The 16656-nt window shown below is 40.2% G+C and overlaps 1 protein-coding gene across 17 annotated transcripts; it reads left to right on the plus strand.

Annotated features, from left to right (window-relative positions):
* The first annotated feature begins 364 nt into the window (after positions 1-364).
* Positions 365-16097, plus strand: si:dkey-89b17.4. 17 transcript variants are annotated; one of them, XM_073931422.1, is made up of 5 exons: positions 365-544; positions 8162-10894; positions 11300-12451; positions 12527-12623; positions 13710-16097. In XM_073931422.1, exons 2-4 carry the CDS (start codon positions 8376-8378, stop codon positions 12603-12605), a joined length of 3750 nt encoding a protein of 1249 aa, XP_073787523.1. In that variant the 5' UTR covers positions 365-544; positions 8162-8375; the 3' UTR covers positions 12606-12623; positions 13710-16097. The 17 variants fall into 17 exon arrangements, with proteins under 17 accessions (XP_073787523.1, XP_068071331.1, XP_073787525.1 ...); XM_068215230.2 differs by having other exon boundaries at positions 12527-12619; positions 13708-16097; XM_073931424.1 differs by having other exon boundaries at positions 11300-12386.
* The last annotated feature ends 559 nt before the right edge of the window (positions 16098-16656 follow it).

Genomic DNA, 16656 nt, shown 5'->3' on the forward strand with positions numbered 1-16656 from the left:
TTCATCCAATTTAGATAGTTTAAAGGTGTACAGGTAAAAAATAGCATAAGCTTGGCGTTAACCTAAACATTTACGGTTGATATTGATGAGACAACTAATCCAATGTCTTCTATACAAGCCTATAACTTTACTCCAATGCATTTTAAATAATAGCAATGCTGCATGGTCAAAAATGTGATAACGTCACGTTTTGCTTTGCTTTGTTTCATTTTAGAAAGAAGAACAAGAAAGTTCAAGTGCATAAAACTAGCTGTATGATTTTAATCAAAAATCGGGTCCACTGAGCAATGTTTACTTCCAACGCAAACACACGGAGAAGAGCGCATAGTGACGCGGTAAAGCACGTCCGCAGCTCTCCATCCCCGTTCAGCCCGCAGCAGGAAGTGTGCTGAATACACCGAGAAAAAGACGGTGGAGCCGCCCGCTGAAGAGAAAAAGAGTTCAAAAATAACAATGGCGAGCGACTGAACATACCATTTTCTCCTGCGCAATCTAAAAGAGCATAACCCCCCATTCCTGATCATTGTGCACGTCTGTAAGTCGGGTAAGTGGTTGCAGCTTGAAGGTGTTTGTTTAATTGCACACAATGGCCACATTCATTGAATCAGAGCTCGCGAGCCTCCGGATCTTTGTGTCGCTAGGCAAGCTAGCCGACTAGCATTGACCTTACCGCTAAATAGAAACCGTTTTACAGTTTATACCTGACATTTGTCGATTTAATCGCGTTTATATCGGTGTATTTTAATCCAAAGGACATTTATTCCAAATGTAGGTCACCAAAACTGTTTGTTTTCTTCGAGATGGTCGTGTTTTGCGCTCGCTAGTATCGTGAGGGGAGGCTAGCGCGTTAGCTGCGGGGGGGTTTGTCGCTGTCAGACAGACCGACACGTTAAAATAATCGATGCCATCGCCTACGAGAGCTGGATGTTTTTCATGCTTTCAAACCAACACACGAGGGTGACCAAAAATTAGCGGGACTTTTCATCCTAAAGCGTTTGGAGCGTCGAAAATAATCGTTTTTTTCTTCGTTTTCTCGCGCTCGGTCTGGCTGCAATAGCCCACCAGCTAATATTTGCACACAGCGACTCGCATCCTGTGAAAACATACGGGTCTGGATGTACATTTCGCTCTTTCTTGCAACAGCACACACATGCATTTTGACTAGAATTGCACGTACATAGAGCCCGAATGGATGTACAATATATTTTTGGTCCTGTTTCGGTGTTTTCGACGCCTAATATGGTGAGTCTATGGAGGGAAAATGACACGGAATGTCGGGTCTCTGCATCTGCTTTTGTCCGGATAAAAAGCGGGTGTGGAGCTTTAGGCCAAGGTCATAGCGAAGCGTTAATTGTTTACATTTGATAGAAAACCAGGTTTGCATATAGATTATGAAGATTATTACGTTGTTATTGGGGTGCCACGGACATGTTAGGCCCATCATGTAACTTAACGTTATCATTTCTTTGTCAGCTGCGCCATTGAGCAAATACAATGTAATGCCAAATTTATAATTTAGCAGAAGAAACAAATAACCAAGCTGATTATTTGTGTTTTTAATATGCTTACAGGTTTTTTATGTATATATTCGAGTGTTTAAGTTGCACTAATACTTATTAAAAATGATCAAAGTTAAGAGCTAATTAATGATTCGTTGATCTGAGTTTTAGTTTTCTTAAAACCCGTCATGTCTACACAATTCCCATTGTGATTATTTAAAATTGTGATTTCCACTAATGTAGAAGTCGTGGACATTATTATAAACATAAACTTCACGGATGTGGTGAATATACAAGTTATTAGACAACTAATTGCTCTTCACTTCAGTGTATTTCATCTTAAACAATTTTTAATAATGTTTAATGGACTGGTTTGACATTAATTCAAGGTAAAAACAGTAAACATGCTGTAATGAGCAGTGTTTACACTCACACACTTGCTTACCTTCTCACATGGCCTCCATATAGTCTTTCTGTTTGATTTTTTTTTTTAAGTGTGCCGAATTATTTCAGACATCTGCAGAATTTTTTTGCTATTTCTGCTTAGAATTTTGTAAAATAAACTGCAGATTTATGTGGAATGATTTTTTTGGAGTTTCATTGCTAAAAACTTAATAAATTAAATTAAAAGAAGAATAGCTTTTTATTACCTTATTTAGTGTTTCCAATGTTTATACCTTATTTAATGTTTCCAATGCAAATCCAATTAAATCCACTTATTTGGTAAACAAAGCCTCTCATAAAAAGTCTCTCATATATCTACTGAAATACAGAAAATATTACTTTTACAAACTGTATTGTAAATAAATCATTTGAACATTTTCATATCAGTTAGTAATATTACTGAAATAAATTTCAAACCTGAATAAATATAAATGTACACACATTTACAGAAGTAAATTAATAGACTCAATGGTGGGCTAAAAATCTCGGATTACATGCAGACTTCGTGTGGTAAGGTAAAGACGTGAACATCTGTATAGTAATATATACCTAATAATGATTTATTATCATCACTAAAGTCTATAGTATAATAAGTAAACTGACTTCAAGTTAGATGGTTATTTGACTTTCAAAATAACACCTTTTAATATATACGTTTATAGTTTTAAATATTTTTTGTTGGTGTTATAATGACACAATTTTCATAGAAAATATGCAAGTGAATGTTACCATCTGATACCATCACTGCACAGTGTTATTTCCAGTGTTCCAGCTGGACCAGTTAGCATTTCTGTGTGGAGTTTGAATATTCCCCCGTTGTTCGCGTGGGTTTCCTCCACAGTCTGTATAACACCCCATTCACATGGTGTATCAGCGTCGATGCCCTAAATGGGTGACGTCAGACATTGCTGAACTGCATTGTGGATACGTCTGCGCTGCTTCAGTAGCATTGCTTGCTGCAGAAGTTGGGACTTTCTCAACTTTTGAGAACAAGTGTCAGCCAGTCAGATTGCTGTATGCAATTACACTAGCTCAGACAGTATCTGATTGCTGACTAATTTCATTGGCTGACGCTGCTATGACGATCGTGTCAGCCCAACTTCAGACACGCCCTCTGTCAAGCGTTGACGCTGAATCCTCGTGTGAATCAGGCATAAGTTAATTTTATGAACTACATTGGCTGTAGCGTACAAGTGTGTGTGAATGCGAGTGGATGAGTGTTTCCCAATACTGGGTTGCGGCTTGAAGGGCACCCACTGCGTAAAACATACTGGAAGAGTTGGCGGTTTATTCCACTGTGGCAACCCCTAATAAAAAAAGAGACTAAGGCAAATATGCAAGTGACCGCTACCATCTGATACCATCACTTTTTGCGTTCTTTTCTGTGACGGGTCCTAGTACTGATTTTATTGACCTTAAAATGAGCAAACTTAGTGGAGGTAGTGTGTTTTGCAAATGATTTTATTCCCTAAAAAGTGGGACCCATCTGGCACTTTGCAGTGTGGATCTTGAAGTGTTGATGGAGCTAAAGCATCCAGATGGTCTTGAGTCAGAGACCACTGGTCAGGTTATATACCCTGAGGGTATGCGACGCTAACTCGGATCACAGATGCTGTGAGATGTATGCCTAGATTCGTTCCACAAACAGCAGACCTCACTGCGCATGAATGATGATCACATCATGAACACTTCATATGATCTGTCTTGCAACTTGTAGCTCAAAATGCACTATGGATTAAAACTGGTCATTTTGGTCACTGGTGTTCTGGTTTTTGAATAAACTAAAGTGGACGTAGAGCATGAGCAAGTGTGTTAATGAGTGTGAATGGGTGTTTCCCAGTATTGGGTTGCAGCTGGAAAGGCATCTGCTGCATTAAACATGTCAGAATAGTTGGTGGTTCATTTCACTGTGGCGTCCCCTGATAAATAAGGGACCAAGCATAAGTAAAATAAATGAATGCACCATCCATGCACATAAATCCACTGGAAAAACTGGTACAACTTTCATTTGGTAATCTTTAATCAAAATCTGAATGCTTGATTTCGCTCAGGAATTGCAGTCCTTCTCTGATGACATCAGTTTGACTGCTAGTGGAAGAAGAGGAGCTGTACAAGAATAAAAACCCACCACTCATTATGGAAATACATCATCATACAGAAATAAAGACCTGCAGAAATGTTCAGTTTACACTGACTTTAAAGAAGATATGGTGGAGGATATGGTGCACATGGAAAAAAGATTACGTTATATGCAAATGATGTCAAGATTATGGAAACTTTAGTTTAAATGGCAAAAACTTGTATGTTATTTTCATCTCATCACTTTTTAAATAAAAAATATTTCAAGTGATGTTAAATCAGTAATTAGAGTAAAGAAATTCTTGATTACATACTGCTGATAATCAGGAATTAAATTTTCATCCAATTATATTATAATTATTGATTTGAAATAACGAGATATTTAAAGCTGTTTCACACCACCTATTTTAATGGAGATTTTTGAAGTATTGGTTTAGGTTCCCAAGATGTGGTTCCGATTTTGTGGCTCGTGTGCGCCTAGTTGGGCCTGATAAGAAAGCGTTGGTTAATAAAGATTGAAATACAGTTATTACCAATTAACTACCAACCAATCAGTACTGTAGTATTAAAAACATTTATTTCACACTAACATTTGGGCATTGTTGAGCAATATGTATTATAAGCATCAGGTTGAGAGTATAAACACAATGGCCAATCAGTGGTGTTTCTAAACCTCAACAACGCTAAAATGTTTGTGAGAAATTGACAGCTGTAAAATTCCCTATTAAAGGGTTGATTCGCAAAATATAAGCGTTATTACCCTCATATCATTTCAAACCTCTGAGATCTCCATTCATTTTCAGAATTCAAAAGATATTTTAGGTGATATCTGAGAGCCATGTCTTCTATAAACGGCAATGGTCCTGACCAGGCATGGCATGGTATAAGATTCTGATGGTTTCCTAACCTTAGATAAAATATCACGGTATTGTGATTACTGCTTTAAGATAAACAGTTTTTAAATCTCTGGCGGTAAAAATATAAACATTTTTTCCTTTTAAACACAATATTTATTATTTTAAGAAACATTTAAAATATTTTGGAACAGTAAACATGTCAGGCTAAATCATTCAAATGAATAATTGACTTCTGCTGTCTTTTATTTAATTTAAAACCTCATCTTTGGATACGTTTTCTGCTGGAGATACTGTTGCTCTTAAAAAAAAAAAATCGTACACATAAATAAGGAACAGTATTGCAGAAAATTTTGGCGGTTTTAAAACCATGACTTTTTTTCAAACCGCGGTATACCTTGAAAGGGTTATCGTCCCATGCCTAGTTCTGACTCATTTAATCTCTAGAAAAATGCCAAAAAACATCTTGAAAACATGCTTCAGGTTTTCATTCAGAATATTATGAAGCTATAAGAATGCTTTTTTGTACGCATAAAACAAAAATAACATTCTTTTCGAACCAGTGAAGGCATGAATTCCTCAATGCATATCATATAACTCAGATGACATTACTGGACAAACCTGCAGATCACTCATCACAAAACATCTTACATGTTTTTATTTTTATTTTGTTTTTTTAATCTGAAATACCTAAACCAAAGTCTATCATCAAATGAGTTGCATATATTATCTTCTAATTACAGTCTAAATACATCAGAATACGAAATAGGAAAACCCCAAGGTGCAAAAAATATAGACCTATATACTAAAAAGACCAGCAGAAGCTTATCTTAGTGCTGCAGCTACCATTTTCCCCACTGATATAGGTGGAAGTTTTATTTTTCTCTTCAGCTCATTGGATTGAAACGATGCTTCATTAGCAAATGCTTTATGCGATATACTGAATTTGCGCATTGATTAAATCCACAGCTTTGAATGGAAACATGGCTTATGTAAGACACATACAAGGATGTTGTATTTTGTTGGACAGTGTATTCTGTAGTTGCAATAAAATATATGTGACTCAAAGTACTATGTTAAAAACATAAACAAGACAGGTCTGAACCTTCTTTTAATGCCAGATCGCTTCACTGACATCAGTCACACATTGTCTGAATATTGGGTTATTTTTGAGCTGCCTCTATTGAAGTTTCTGTACTGAAAGTAAAATAATGCCGTTCAGCAGGCTTGAGAGAAGCCAAAAAATAAACCAGTTGAGCTCTCTAGTGTTTCAGTTGTCTGATGGCCATTGTGTGTGGTCAAGGAGCACTGTTTCTTTCATTGCAGTTGTGTGGTGGTAAGATGAATTTCTCCCTAGTGGGCACTAATAGATGTGAACTTGTGGTCATGCATTTTATTTGGTTTTCTTCAGCAAATTCAGCTTCAATAATCCAGTGTGATTTTTTTTTATTTTTTTTATTTTGTGTTGCCAAATTTCATAAACCGTTTTATTGAGCTTCAAGCTACAAATGTAGTTGTGGATCTAGTTGGTTTTTGTATTTAGATAGGAACTGAAGCTGCCAATGTAACCAAATTTCACTCACTTTAGTGATGCCAATGGCAGTGGGTTAACTTGAAGTGATTTTATATGCAGTACTGGCACTTGGTGACCCTTAAAAAGCAACAGAAAATAAGAATCTTGCTCATGCTTTGTAAAAACCATTTGATTGTGTTAGCAATCAAAAAGCTTGATTTTTTTTAAAAATGCTTTTAAGAGGTATTGATTGTCAGAGTTATAATCGAGTTCAGTGGTTCGCACAAATATTAAATGTGCAATTGAAAGGAAAACAAATCTTGGTCTGTTGTAGTGCCAAAATCCCAATGTGTGGTTTTAAATGAAAAAGCTCCTTAAGCCACTGCAGGATTGTTCAAATAAATGTGGTGCATATTAATAGTTTCTTGCATTTTCAGATGAAAGAGTTAACAAAATTGGCTTAGTTATATAGAGTTTATATATATTTAGTTGTATAAACAGCAATGCACTGTTGCACATTTGATTAATTTATGTATACTAAATGTTGTATTGCGATACTTGGTTTTGTTAAGCAGGTTTCATGAAAAATGCATGATATTTGGTTGTGGTGTTGTTGCAAATTACTGTCTGTTCAATAGCCAAAGAAGCATTTTTAATGATGCTCAATAAAAATTGTCAGGGGTTGCAATGGCAAAGTGATCAAACAGCGATTAGTGAATATCTGTAAATCAAATATACCTGGAGATATTTTGATCCAAATATCTTGTTTACAAAAATGCTTTGGCTGATAGATGGTTTTAGTCGTGTGTAAACGTTCATCAACTTTGAGATGACCTGACTATCCTAAAACAGAGATTATTTATTCTGCAGCTGTTTAGCTACTTCAGAATGTGTTTACTGGGTTTCAGTGTTTGTTTTTAATGACTGCGTTTCTGAAATTTTAGGGCAGGGGTCACCAATCTCAGTCCTGGAAGGCCTGTGTCCCTGCAGGGTTTAGCTCCAACTTGCTTCAACACACCTGCCTGGATGTTTCTAGTATACCTAGTAAGACCTTGATTAGCTTGTTCAGGTGTGTTTGATTAGAGTTGGAGATGAACTCTGTTGGGCACCGGCTCTCCAGGAACAAGTTTGGTGACCCGTGTTTTAGGGGGCTGCAAGTTCTACCTGAGAAAATCAGGAAGTAGCCAACTCCTGCACAATTTACTTGATATGCTTTGTTAAAAAAACATCTCATTGTATTATTGATAGTTAGACTGATAATTAGACTTAACTTAGCTTGCGATGCGTACTGACAACTTGAATTGTAAAACTGACCTTTTTATTTTCCTGAATTATGTTCACTCTTTTATAGCATGCACTGTACTTGTAATTTGCTTGTCCTTGGTAAAACATTACTTATGCTGATGTTGTGGCAGTGTAAACAGACTGCAGAGTTATCAGCATACCCGTTTACATTTGACGTCAAATGATTGATGTGCAGGTACAAAAAGCTGGCTTATTTTCAGCTACTTTGGACCTGTGCGTCTTCTGTGGGACCTAAATGTGAGATTAGACATGCCAAAGCTACTTCTCTTAATGTCGTCCTATCACAGTGAATGTTTATTTATTATTACCCTTAATGAACGTTAAAACAAACTGTTTTGCTTGTTAAGCTGTTACTATCATTTATGCTTTCGTTAAACTCATGGTCCACTAGATGGCATGTTTAGTAAGATGGTGGATATGTATTTGTTAAATAAAATTAACGTTGGTCTTTTATTGTATCTTTTCAGCTGTCCTCTGATGCCCCACATCTGTCCAGACCCTCTCTGAACTGCTGTGATCGAGTGGAATTGAAAGGCTGATTGGAGAGAATATCTGTCACCCAGGTAAAATGGCTGATACTACAGAAGCAGAGAGCTGAACATCACACATTGCCCCCTTTTCTTCTTTGTTCGAGGATCATTTTATGTGGACATTTCTCCCTTCCATTTCAATTTTCTCACCATGGCTATGCATGATATGAATCGAGCCAAGGGTTTTCCTTGCAAAGAATGCGACATCATTTGCCCAAGTACACCTAGTCTACTGGAGCACATGAAAGCACACTATCATCAAGAAGAGAATGGCAGATTTGAATGCGAGCAGTGTGGACGTATTTTTAAGCATGCCAGTAGCTTGGCTTCTCACAAAAAAACTCATGAAATGGGTTCTTTCCAGTGTCCGGTCTGCACCCGAACTTTGCCCAATGCTGTGGCGCTGAAAAACCACCTCCGCATCCACACCCTGTCTCCAAGTGCCCAAGCTGAAGAGGAGAATGAGGACAATGTTGATGAAGACAGGGATTATAATCTAGCACAAGATCTGTCTGACGCAGCTTTCAGGAGTCACATAAACAACAGTGGAATGATGCCTGGTCATGACCATGACAAACTGAAACCTCCAGGATCTGAAGATGCCTGGGACAGACCTTTTAAATGCGACCAGTGTGACAGAACATATCGTCATCATGGCAGCTTGGTTAACCATAAGAAGTCTCATCAAGAGGGTACATATAAGTGCAGTGTCTGTTACAAGCAGTTCAGTAATCTTGCCGCTCTTAATGCTCATGAACGCACTCATTCTAAATTTAAGCCCCCTGGAATGTCCATGGGGGTCCTTGTGAATGAAGCACCATCTGACCCTCGCCCCCTTGGTTCCCATAATGATGACATGGCACCCAGCTATTGCCATCTTTGCCAATTGGCTTTGCCTAATAAGAATGACTTTCAAGAGCACCTTTTGTTACACAATGCTGCATCGTCTTCATTGGGACTAACACGTAGTTTCCCAGGCATAGTGCCTCATAATCTAAGTTCTGTTCGATCCCCAGCAGTGAATCCTTATACACCTGCTCTTGGTGACTCCCTTCCATTGCCCCCATTACCTGATAAGCGTTATGACCCAATGCTAGGCCCTGCAATCAATAATGCCATATATACCTGTGCATATTGTGGAACGGGACAACCTGACTTGGATAGTCTCAAAATTCATTACCTTACGCATGACCCTCACACGACAGCACATGCCCACGATACCCCTTCTATTATAAATTCTGTTGGACTAGCTTCAAACTCTCAACCGTCAATATCTACATCAAATGGTGAGACAAGGTCTCAGGGGCAGTCTTCATCTCTTGATGATGCTGATCGCAGATTTAAGTGCAACGAATGTGGGAAAACCTACCGACATGCCGGGAGTCTAGTTAATCATAAACGCTCGCATCAAACTGGCAATTATCAGTGCACAGTTTGCTGTAAGCAGTATTCACACTTAGCAGCCCTACATAGCCACCTTCGCAGTCACAAAACCCGGCCAAATTCGCAGTCGATGGGTACAGAGGGAGATTGGCTTTCCTCTGAGCCACTGACAGGGCTAGACTCTCAACAGGGCTTTGTACATTCTCAGAGTCAGGAGAGTGGTGCAACAACCCCAATTTCAATGCCCGGTAATCTTGGTGACGCAGCACACTTTGTCCCAGATGGTTCCCATAACAGTGGCCTGGATTCACTGGAATTCCATGACCGATTTGACGGTTCCCTTGCTCAAAGCAGTTCTGGTCATTCCCCTCTTCCCCAAAACCACCGTCAAACAAATAACGTCAACCAAGGGAGTATGACCAATGGTTACATGGGTAACATGAGCTTCCATAGTCCTGGTGGTGCTTCTCTGCCACCTGGTAGCGCTAACCTCAAAGAAAGTTCTCGTCACAGACGTGGTCATGACCAGATGTCATTTGCAGGTGCACAAAACAACTCGCAGGGCAACAATAAGAGAATGAATAACAAAAATGATGATGATGATGATGGAGAGGTTTATCAGTGCACGGTCTGCGGAAATCATTATGCCAGTCTAAGGGCACTTCGTAGCCACCTACGAAGCCATGGGGTTAACCAGGGGGCAGGGCCCTCCTCTGCCCTCCCTTCAGTTGGTGACCAAGACTGGAGGAGGCGACAAGAGGGTAGTACAGCCAGTCTTTCGATCTGTAGCACCTGTGGCCAGAGCTTCAGCAGAAAGCAGGACTTGCTGAATCACCAGCTAGTCCATGGACCTGCTCGGCCAGATGGATCTACACAGGGCTTGGGTGGCAGTAGCTCTAATTCTAATGGCAAAATGGATGGAAGGAACCACATTTGCGTTGACTGTGGCATGTTCTTTGCAGATCGCCATCACCTGATCACTCACCTGTGTCCAGGCAAGGCGAGATCGGGGGCATTGAACAAGGGTATGAATGGAGCTAAAGGGATGACGGGTGGTGCTGGTACCAGTGGCAGCGGAGGCCCTGTAAACCCTCAGCAGATGTCAGGCTCTGTTGATCGGCCCCACAGGTGCGACCAGTGTGGAAGGAGTTACAGACACCCCTGCTCCCTGCTCAACCATAAGAAATCTCACAAGACTGGGGTCTTCCGCTGCCTTGTCTGCCAAAAACGCTACTACAACCTACTGGCTCTCAAGAACCACCAGAGGACTCATTTTGACTTAAAGAGGTTAGCCAGCATTGCATGTGCCCTATTATACTCTAACTGTTTAGATCTCTTTGCATACTTTGAATGCTTATGTATTATCATGAGTTCCCCACTCATGTGATTACTCAGGTCATCACTGAATGAATAGATTTTAATGAAATGTTGAGTGTCCAGGCAGTGTGCAATGGTGATTTTTTTTTTTTTCTTTTCATTAGAGATGACGAGGGCAACAAACATAACTCATACTGATATGCACACATACACACAGTCGAGTCTGAAATTCATAATGTCTGTACCCCATATGAGCATTGTGTAGTCATCTTTGTATATGTAAGGGGATCGTCCCTCTTTCTGTTTCTTTCTTTTTATGGAAGTGTGTTTAAGCTTTCTTATCTGTTTGTTTTTGTGTGTTTTATCTGTTCACAGACACAAGTGTGAGGAGTGTGGGAAGGCCTTCAAGATTCAGAAGCAGTTAATAAATCATCTACGCCTGCACGAAGAGCACAGAGCAAAGACTGGAGAGCGAGACCAAAGAGTTCAAAGCATGTCTCATCCCAATGGAGCCCACTATGAAGGAGGCCCTTCGCAGCTACAAGCTATGAGGATGGGTGAACCCAAAATGCAGAATCCTCCCATGAACCCCAATTATGGTCAACCTCAAGATTTCAAAAAACCATACGCGGGGGCGAGGGCACAGCAGATTGATGATGGCAGCGGTCGCCGCCCCTTTGCTTGCGATCAGTGTGGACGTACTTACCGTCATGCTGGCAGTCTGGCCAATCATAAGAACCTTCATAAGATCGGCGAATACCACTGCAATGTGTGCAATTCCACTTATCCAAATCGACTGGCAATGAAGAATCACCTTCGAATGCATTTCGCTCTCAAGAAATTTACCTGCACTGAATGTGGAAGGGGCTTCAGGAACCAGAGGCAGCTTGAAACGCACACCAGCAACCAGCTCTGCAAAGATATTCCTGTTCCTCTTCCTGGTACTAGCATTCAGACTGCTCCTCCTCCCCCAGAATATGAATGCGATGGGTGCTCTCAAGTCTTTCACGCAACCACAGATCTGGCCTCGCATAACTGCAGTGCCCAGCTTCCTTCATCTTCTGCCTCTCTCAACAGCTCTAATATGAGCATGGATGCAGGTGACCTGGGATCTCCAGAGCGTGAAGAACGTCCCTTTGCCTGTGACCTTTGCGGCTGCTCATACAAGCATGCTAGCAGTCTGCTCAACCACAAAAATACACACAAAATTGGCAACTTCAACTGCTCCTATTGTGACAAGCCGTACACCAACTACATGGCCCTCCGCAACCACATGCGTATCCACACGCAGAAGAAGCGGCATATCTGCACAACCTGTGGAAAGGCTTTCCGACTGGCCCGCTTCCTTCGGAACCACCAGAGAGTCCACGAGGAGGGACACACCCGATTTGGCTGCCCCACCTGTGGGAAGAGCTTCCAGGGGCGTTCTGGGCTGGCCAGGCACCGCTGCGGTGACAACCAGGTAGGCAAGGAGGGCATGAGGAAGGACACTTCAAGCACAAGAGAGGGAGAGGATTACCGGTTCACGTGAGTTTACGTCTGTTGTTCGTGATTTTTGAAGTGAACTAGTAAAGATCACAGGTTTCTACATGTCTATTACAGGTATATGATCTCCAATCCGGCTTCCTCGGGACCATACGCGTGCCGGAATTTGGATTTTTCTGAAGTTTGGACAGTATGATTAGTGGAGACCAGATAAGTTACCCCCCTTTGCTTTCAGTTAGCAATTTGCACTAGATTGTTCGGATGTCTTGGTAAAATAGGTCAATTTTGATGTACTTACTAGGTAGATGTGTGTATTGTACTAAAGATAGACAAACAATTGATTGCTCCTTAATTGATTTGATTGAAAACATATTGGAATGTATGGTGAAATTTACTGTTGTTACCATTTGAACATTCAGTTGCCATTAATACTCTAGTTTTATATCAGCTGTAGTGCTTCCAGGAACACATACTTATCTGGACTCAACAGCACTCAACCACTGGACTTTAATCAGTTTGTTTAATGCATGTTCTGTGCCATTTTATTTACCATCATCAAAATATGCTTAATTTGCTATCAAGACAATAAATATCAAAGAAGGAATATTTAAAGGAATGTTACGACTTCCTACTAACACACAACTTCCATACTAACAAACTACTTGATTGGAACAAAAGTTCCTAGTGAGGTTCACAAAAACATACTGCTTTTGTTCATACTGCTTGGTGTTTTGGAAATAAGTTCACAACACTTCTATAATGCTGTTTTCCAACCAGAATTCAGGTCAAATCCAAAAACCGTATTTTCTGCACAATTATGCAAGCATTTTGAAAGGCTTTGTGTACTTTACCTATACTTAATAACATTTTATTTACCATTTTGACGAGCTGAATCTTTAAATACCTTGAGACTGAAAACAAATCATGATTTGTAGTCCACTGACAAGGTTTCTCCTGTAGACTGTTGCACATTGTTTATATTATGATTCTATAAATTATATAATTCATTGTACCACTGCCTTAATTTTACACAATTAGTTGAAACTTCAAGTTATAATTCATGGTCACTTTATTACAGGCAATGCTATCCAAGTTATCCTGTCCAAGATTATATTTTTTAGTTTGGCAGCTGGATTCAAGATCATATACCTGTATTTGTGTATCCATCAATGTAATTACCATAGAAGTCAGCTATACATTGTTAGCTTGCTTTCAGACTAATCTAGGTTACTAACTATTGAGGGGTTGAGAAGACAATGAGCAGGTGAGATTTACTTTGTCTCTCTTTCTGTTTTCACAGATGTGACCAGTGTGGTCGTTCTTATCGGCATGCTAGCTCACTTCTTAATCACAAAAACACCCACACCGTCGGCATCTACCACTGCGCTGTGTGCCTCAAGACCTACTCCAATCTGCTCGCACTCAAGAATCACCGTCGCATTCATTCTGAAACTCGGCGGCACCGCTGCCCAGAGTGCGGCAAAGCTTTCCGCGTCTCTTCCCAATTACAAAATCACCGCCGTATCCACCTAAAGGAGCGGGAGATTGGCTGCACTCTGTGCCAGCGGACATTTCTTAGCAAGGCTAGTTTCCGACTCCACCTGGAAATGCAACATGGCCGCGCCCCAAAAACATCGCAGCAGCCTGGGGTTTCGTCCAGTGGCTCTGATTTGAGTTGGGGCTCTGGGCTTGACCTTACGCTGATGCAAGCACAGGGACTTGATCCTAACGGCCTCCGAAAGCTTAACCATGGTCCCAGTGGCAGCAGCTCATCTGGACTTCATCATCAGCTGGCGTCACAGCAGAGACGCAGTGAGCTGGGGTGCAAGTCGCATGTCTGTGATCAGTGCGGCCGCGGTTACCGTCATGCCAGCTCACTTCTGAATCACAAGAACAGCCACAAGATGGGCACCTATTTCTGCAACTCCTGCCAGAAAGAATTCTCCAATCTGATGGCACTCAAAAATCACAGACGTATCCACACAGAGCCCAAGCGTTACCAGTGCCCGGACTGTGGCAAGGCATTCCGTGTCTCCACTCAACTTATCTGCCACCGCCGCATCCACACCAAGGAGAAGCCTTTCTCGTGTCAGCACTGTGATAAGCGCTTCTCCAGCAGATCCAACTTAAGACACCATCAGAAGGTCCACTGGAACAGTTCAACACCTTCCTCTAGTCTCAATGTGGGCACCACCAATTACTTGGGCATGCCCTCGGGGCCCTTTTTATAGTGCCGGAGAATTGCTAAAGCAGAACTTGTGGTTTGTAATGGAGATTCATGCCAAGGCTTTTGGAGGTGCCAAAACCCCCATTCCTTTCACTCATCTTCGTCTCTAGTGCTTGAGGTGTGGCTGTGAGGCTTTTGTCGAACAGATTGTTGTTTAGGTTAAGAGAACTGTCCCTGCATGTACCGTGAAACATTGGACTTGTTACATCACATGATGACTGTTAGTTTTAGGTCACATTTTCCCCACCCTTACCCTCGTCCTAAACACCACAGGTGACCTTACTTGCATTTTCACAGTTCCCTTTTGGGGTTGGGGACACCGAGGGCCACTGCCTTCAATTCTGATACCAGCCTTTGGAAGAAGTTCAAACTAGCTGGCATCTTGTTTTAATTCTTGAAAACGAATTGCTTTCGGGGTGAGGCATTTCCACGTATGTGTATAAAACAGCACATTTCCCACTATGGTACTGTTAGATCAGTATTGTTTTTGTGAGGTTACATAAAAAGCGACTTTGGGTCGAAGATGGACACGCAACTTCCCGTTCTGGGTTATTGCTAAATGCAAAACAAAGAATTTAAAAAGCATACATTTCATCCCATGCCTAGCTACCCTTTTGATGACAACCTTGAAAGCATTCACAACTTTCAATCCTAGACAATACAAAGAAAATATGTTGACTGTCCGATGAGTTCCGAGACGCGTCCAGCAACTTGTATGTTTAACAAGTAGAAGTAACTATGTTTAACAGTGTATAGAGCGTAATTGAGACGTCTTCAGTTATTGGAGGCAACACTTTTCTGTGTTGTGTAGGACTTTCAAAGTTTTTTTTTCTTTTGTTTTGTATTCCTCCCCTGTTCTTTTCATGTTCTAACTTTTCTAACTTGTGTGTACCATGCAGCACGAAGATGAGCTTCACAACATTATTATTCAGCAGCAGATGACAGCATTGCGCTTACTGGGTTCATTTCTTAGTGGCATCATTCGTTCGTTCTCCCTTTAATTTGATGATGTTGCTCAGAACCCATATTTTAAAAACTGCAACTAACTTGCTAGTGTATAGAAATGGTAGGTTGTGCTATGAAAAAAAAAATGGGAGAAAAACGAAAGGGGGAAAAATGTATATTGATAGGCTTGTAATGGCATTTGGTTTTACCTTGTATTGTATTGTACCTCTGACTGTATTATTTACAGGAAAACTTTTATAAAAGATCACTGTAGTATGCATTTTATTTATATTAACACTTGTAACTGAAAACGCTAGTTTTAGAGCTCCCAGTTTTAGGATTTCTTGTTTCGACCCCTCCATTCTCCAGAGGCTGTCGGACACAGAGTCAGGAATGGCAGGACTCCTAAAAAAAAAACACTTGTTATAGTGACTGTAATCTCCTCTTTCGTTGCCATTATTTGTTATGCTTTTAAACGAACGTTCTGTCCCTTGTGCAATAAACAGGGAACTGTAATAATGTGTGTTTTTAATTGCAGTATAATGAGTGTAAACATATCACTGTATTATTATTGCCTTTCTCACGTGATGTTGTGACTGTCCCCCAAACCTCCCCATACTCATGTCAAGATTGGATGTGCCTATTTCACTTTTTAAGAATGATTTTGTGATCATTACAATCAGCAAGGCAATCTTATTTTAACCTCCTCGGTTACACCATGTTAACTCTTGTATTTATTTATTTTGGCTTTCTTTTTTTTTAATTGCATTGGTCTTTTTTTTTGAGCTTGTTGATAATACATGGGAGCACTGGTGCTAAGTCAATGTATTTTGAAATGGTATCTGCGAAGATCAGAGCATGGGAAGATTATATATTTATGTACCTGTGCCCTTGCAAATATTACGCAATTGGATAATTCAAAAAATGAAATTCTTCCCATGCTACTTTGACAAAGATTCCAAATATAAATTATAAAATAATTAAACTTTAGATTTTTCCCCCCCTTCTTGTTTATATATAAATAAGCTGTATGTATATAAACATACATATATATTGTTTATATATATATCTGCAC

Source organism: Danio rerio, chromosome 19 (assembly GCF_049306965.1).
Source record: "Danio rerio strain Tuebingen ecotype United States chromosome 19, GRCz12tu, whole genome shotgun sequence".
NCBI classification, from domain to species: domain Eukaryota; kingdom Metazoa; phylum Chordata; class Actinopteri; order Cypriniformes; family Danionidae; genus Danio; species Danio rerio.

What these genes read in the sequence shown, in the direction of transcription:
- si:dkey-89b17.4 (XM_009293994.5), top strand. Translation starts at nt 8,376, where the DNA reads ATGGCTATGCATGATATGAATCGAGCCAAGGGTTTTCCTTGCAAAGAA. An exon ending in ACTCATTTTGACTTAAAGAG is followed by an intron (nt 10,895 to 11,299) that starts GTTAGCCAGCAT and finishes ATCTGTTCACAG; the next exon opens with ACACAAGTGTGAGGAGTGTG. An exon ending in GGAGAGGATTACCGGTTCAC is followed by an intron (nt 12,452 to 13,709) that starts GTGAGTTTACGT and finishes CTGTTTTCACAG; the next exon opens with ATGTGACCAGTGTGGTCGTT.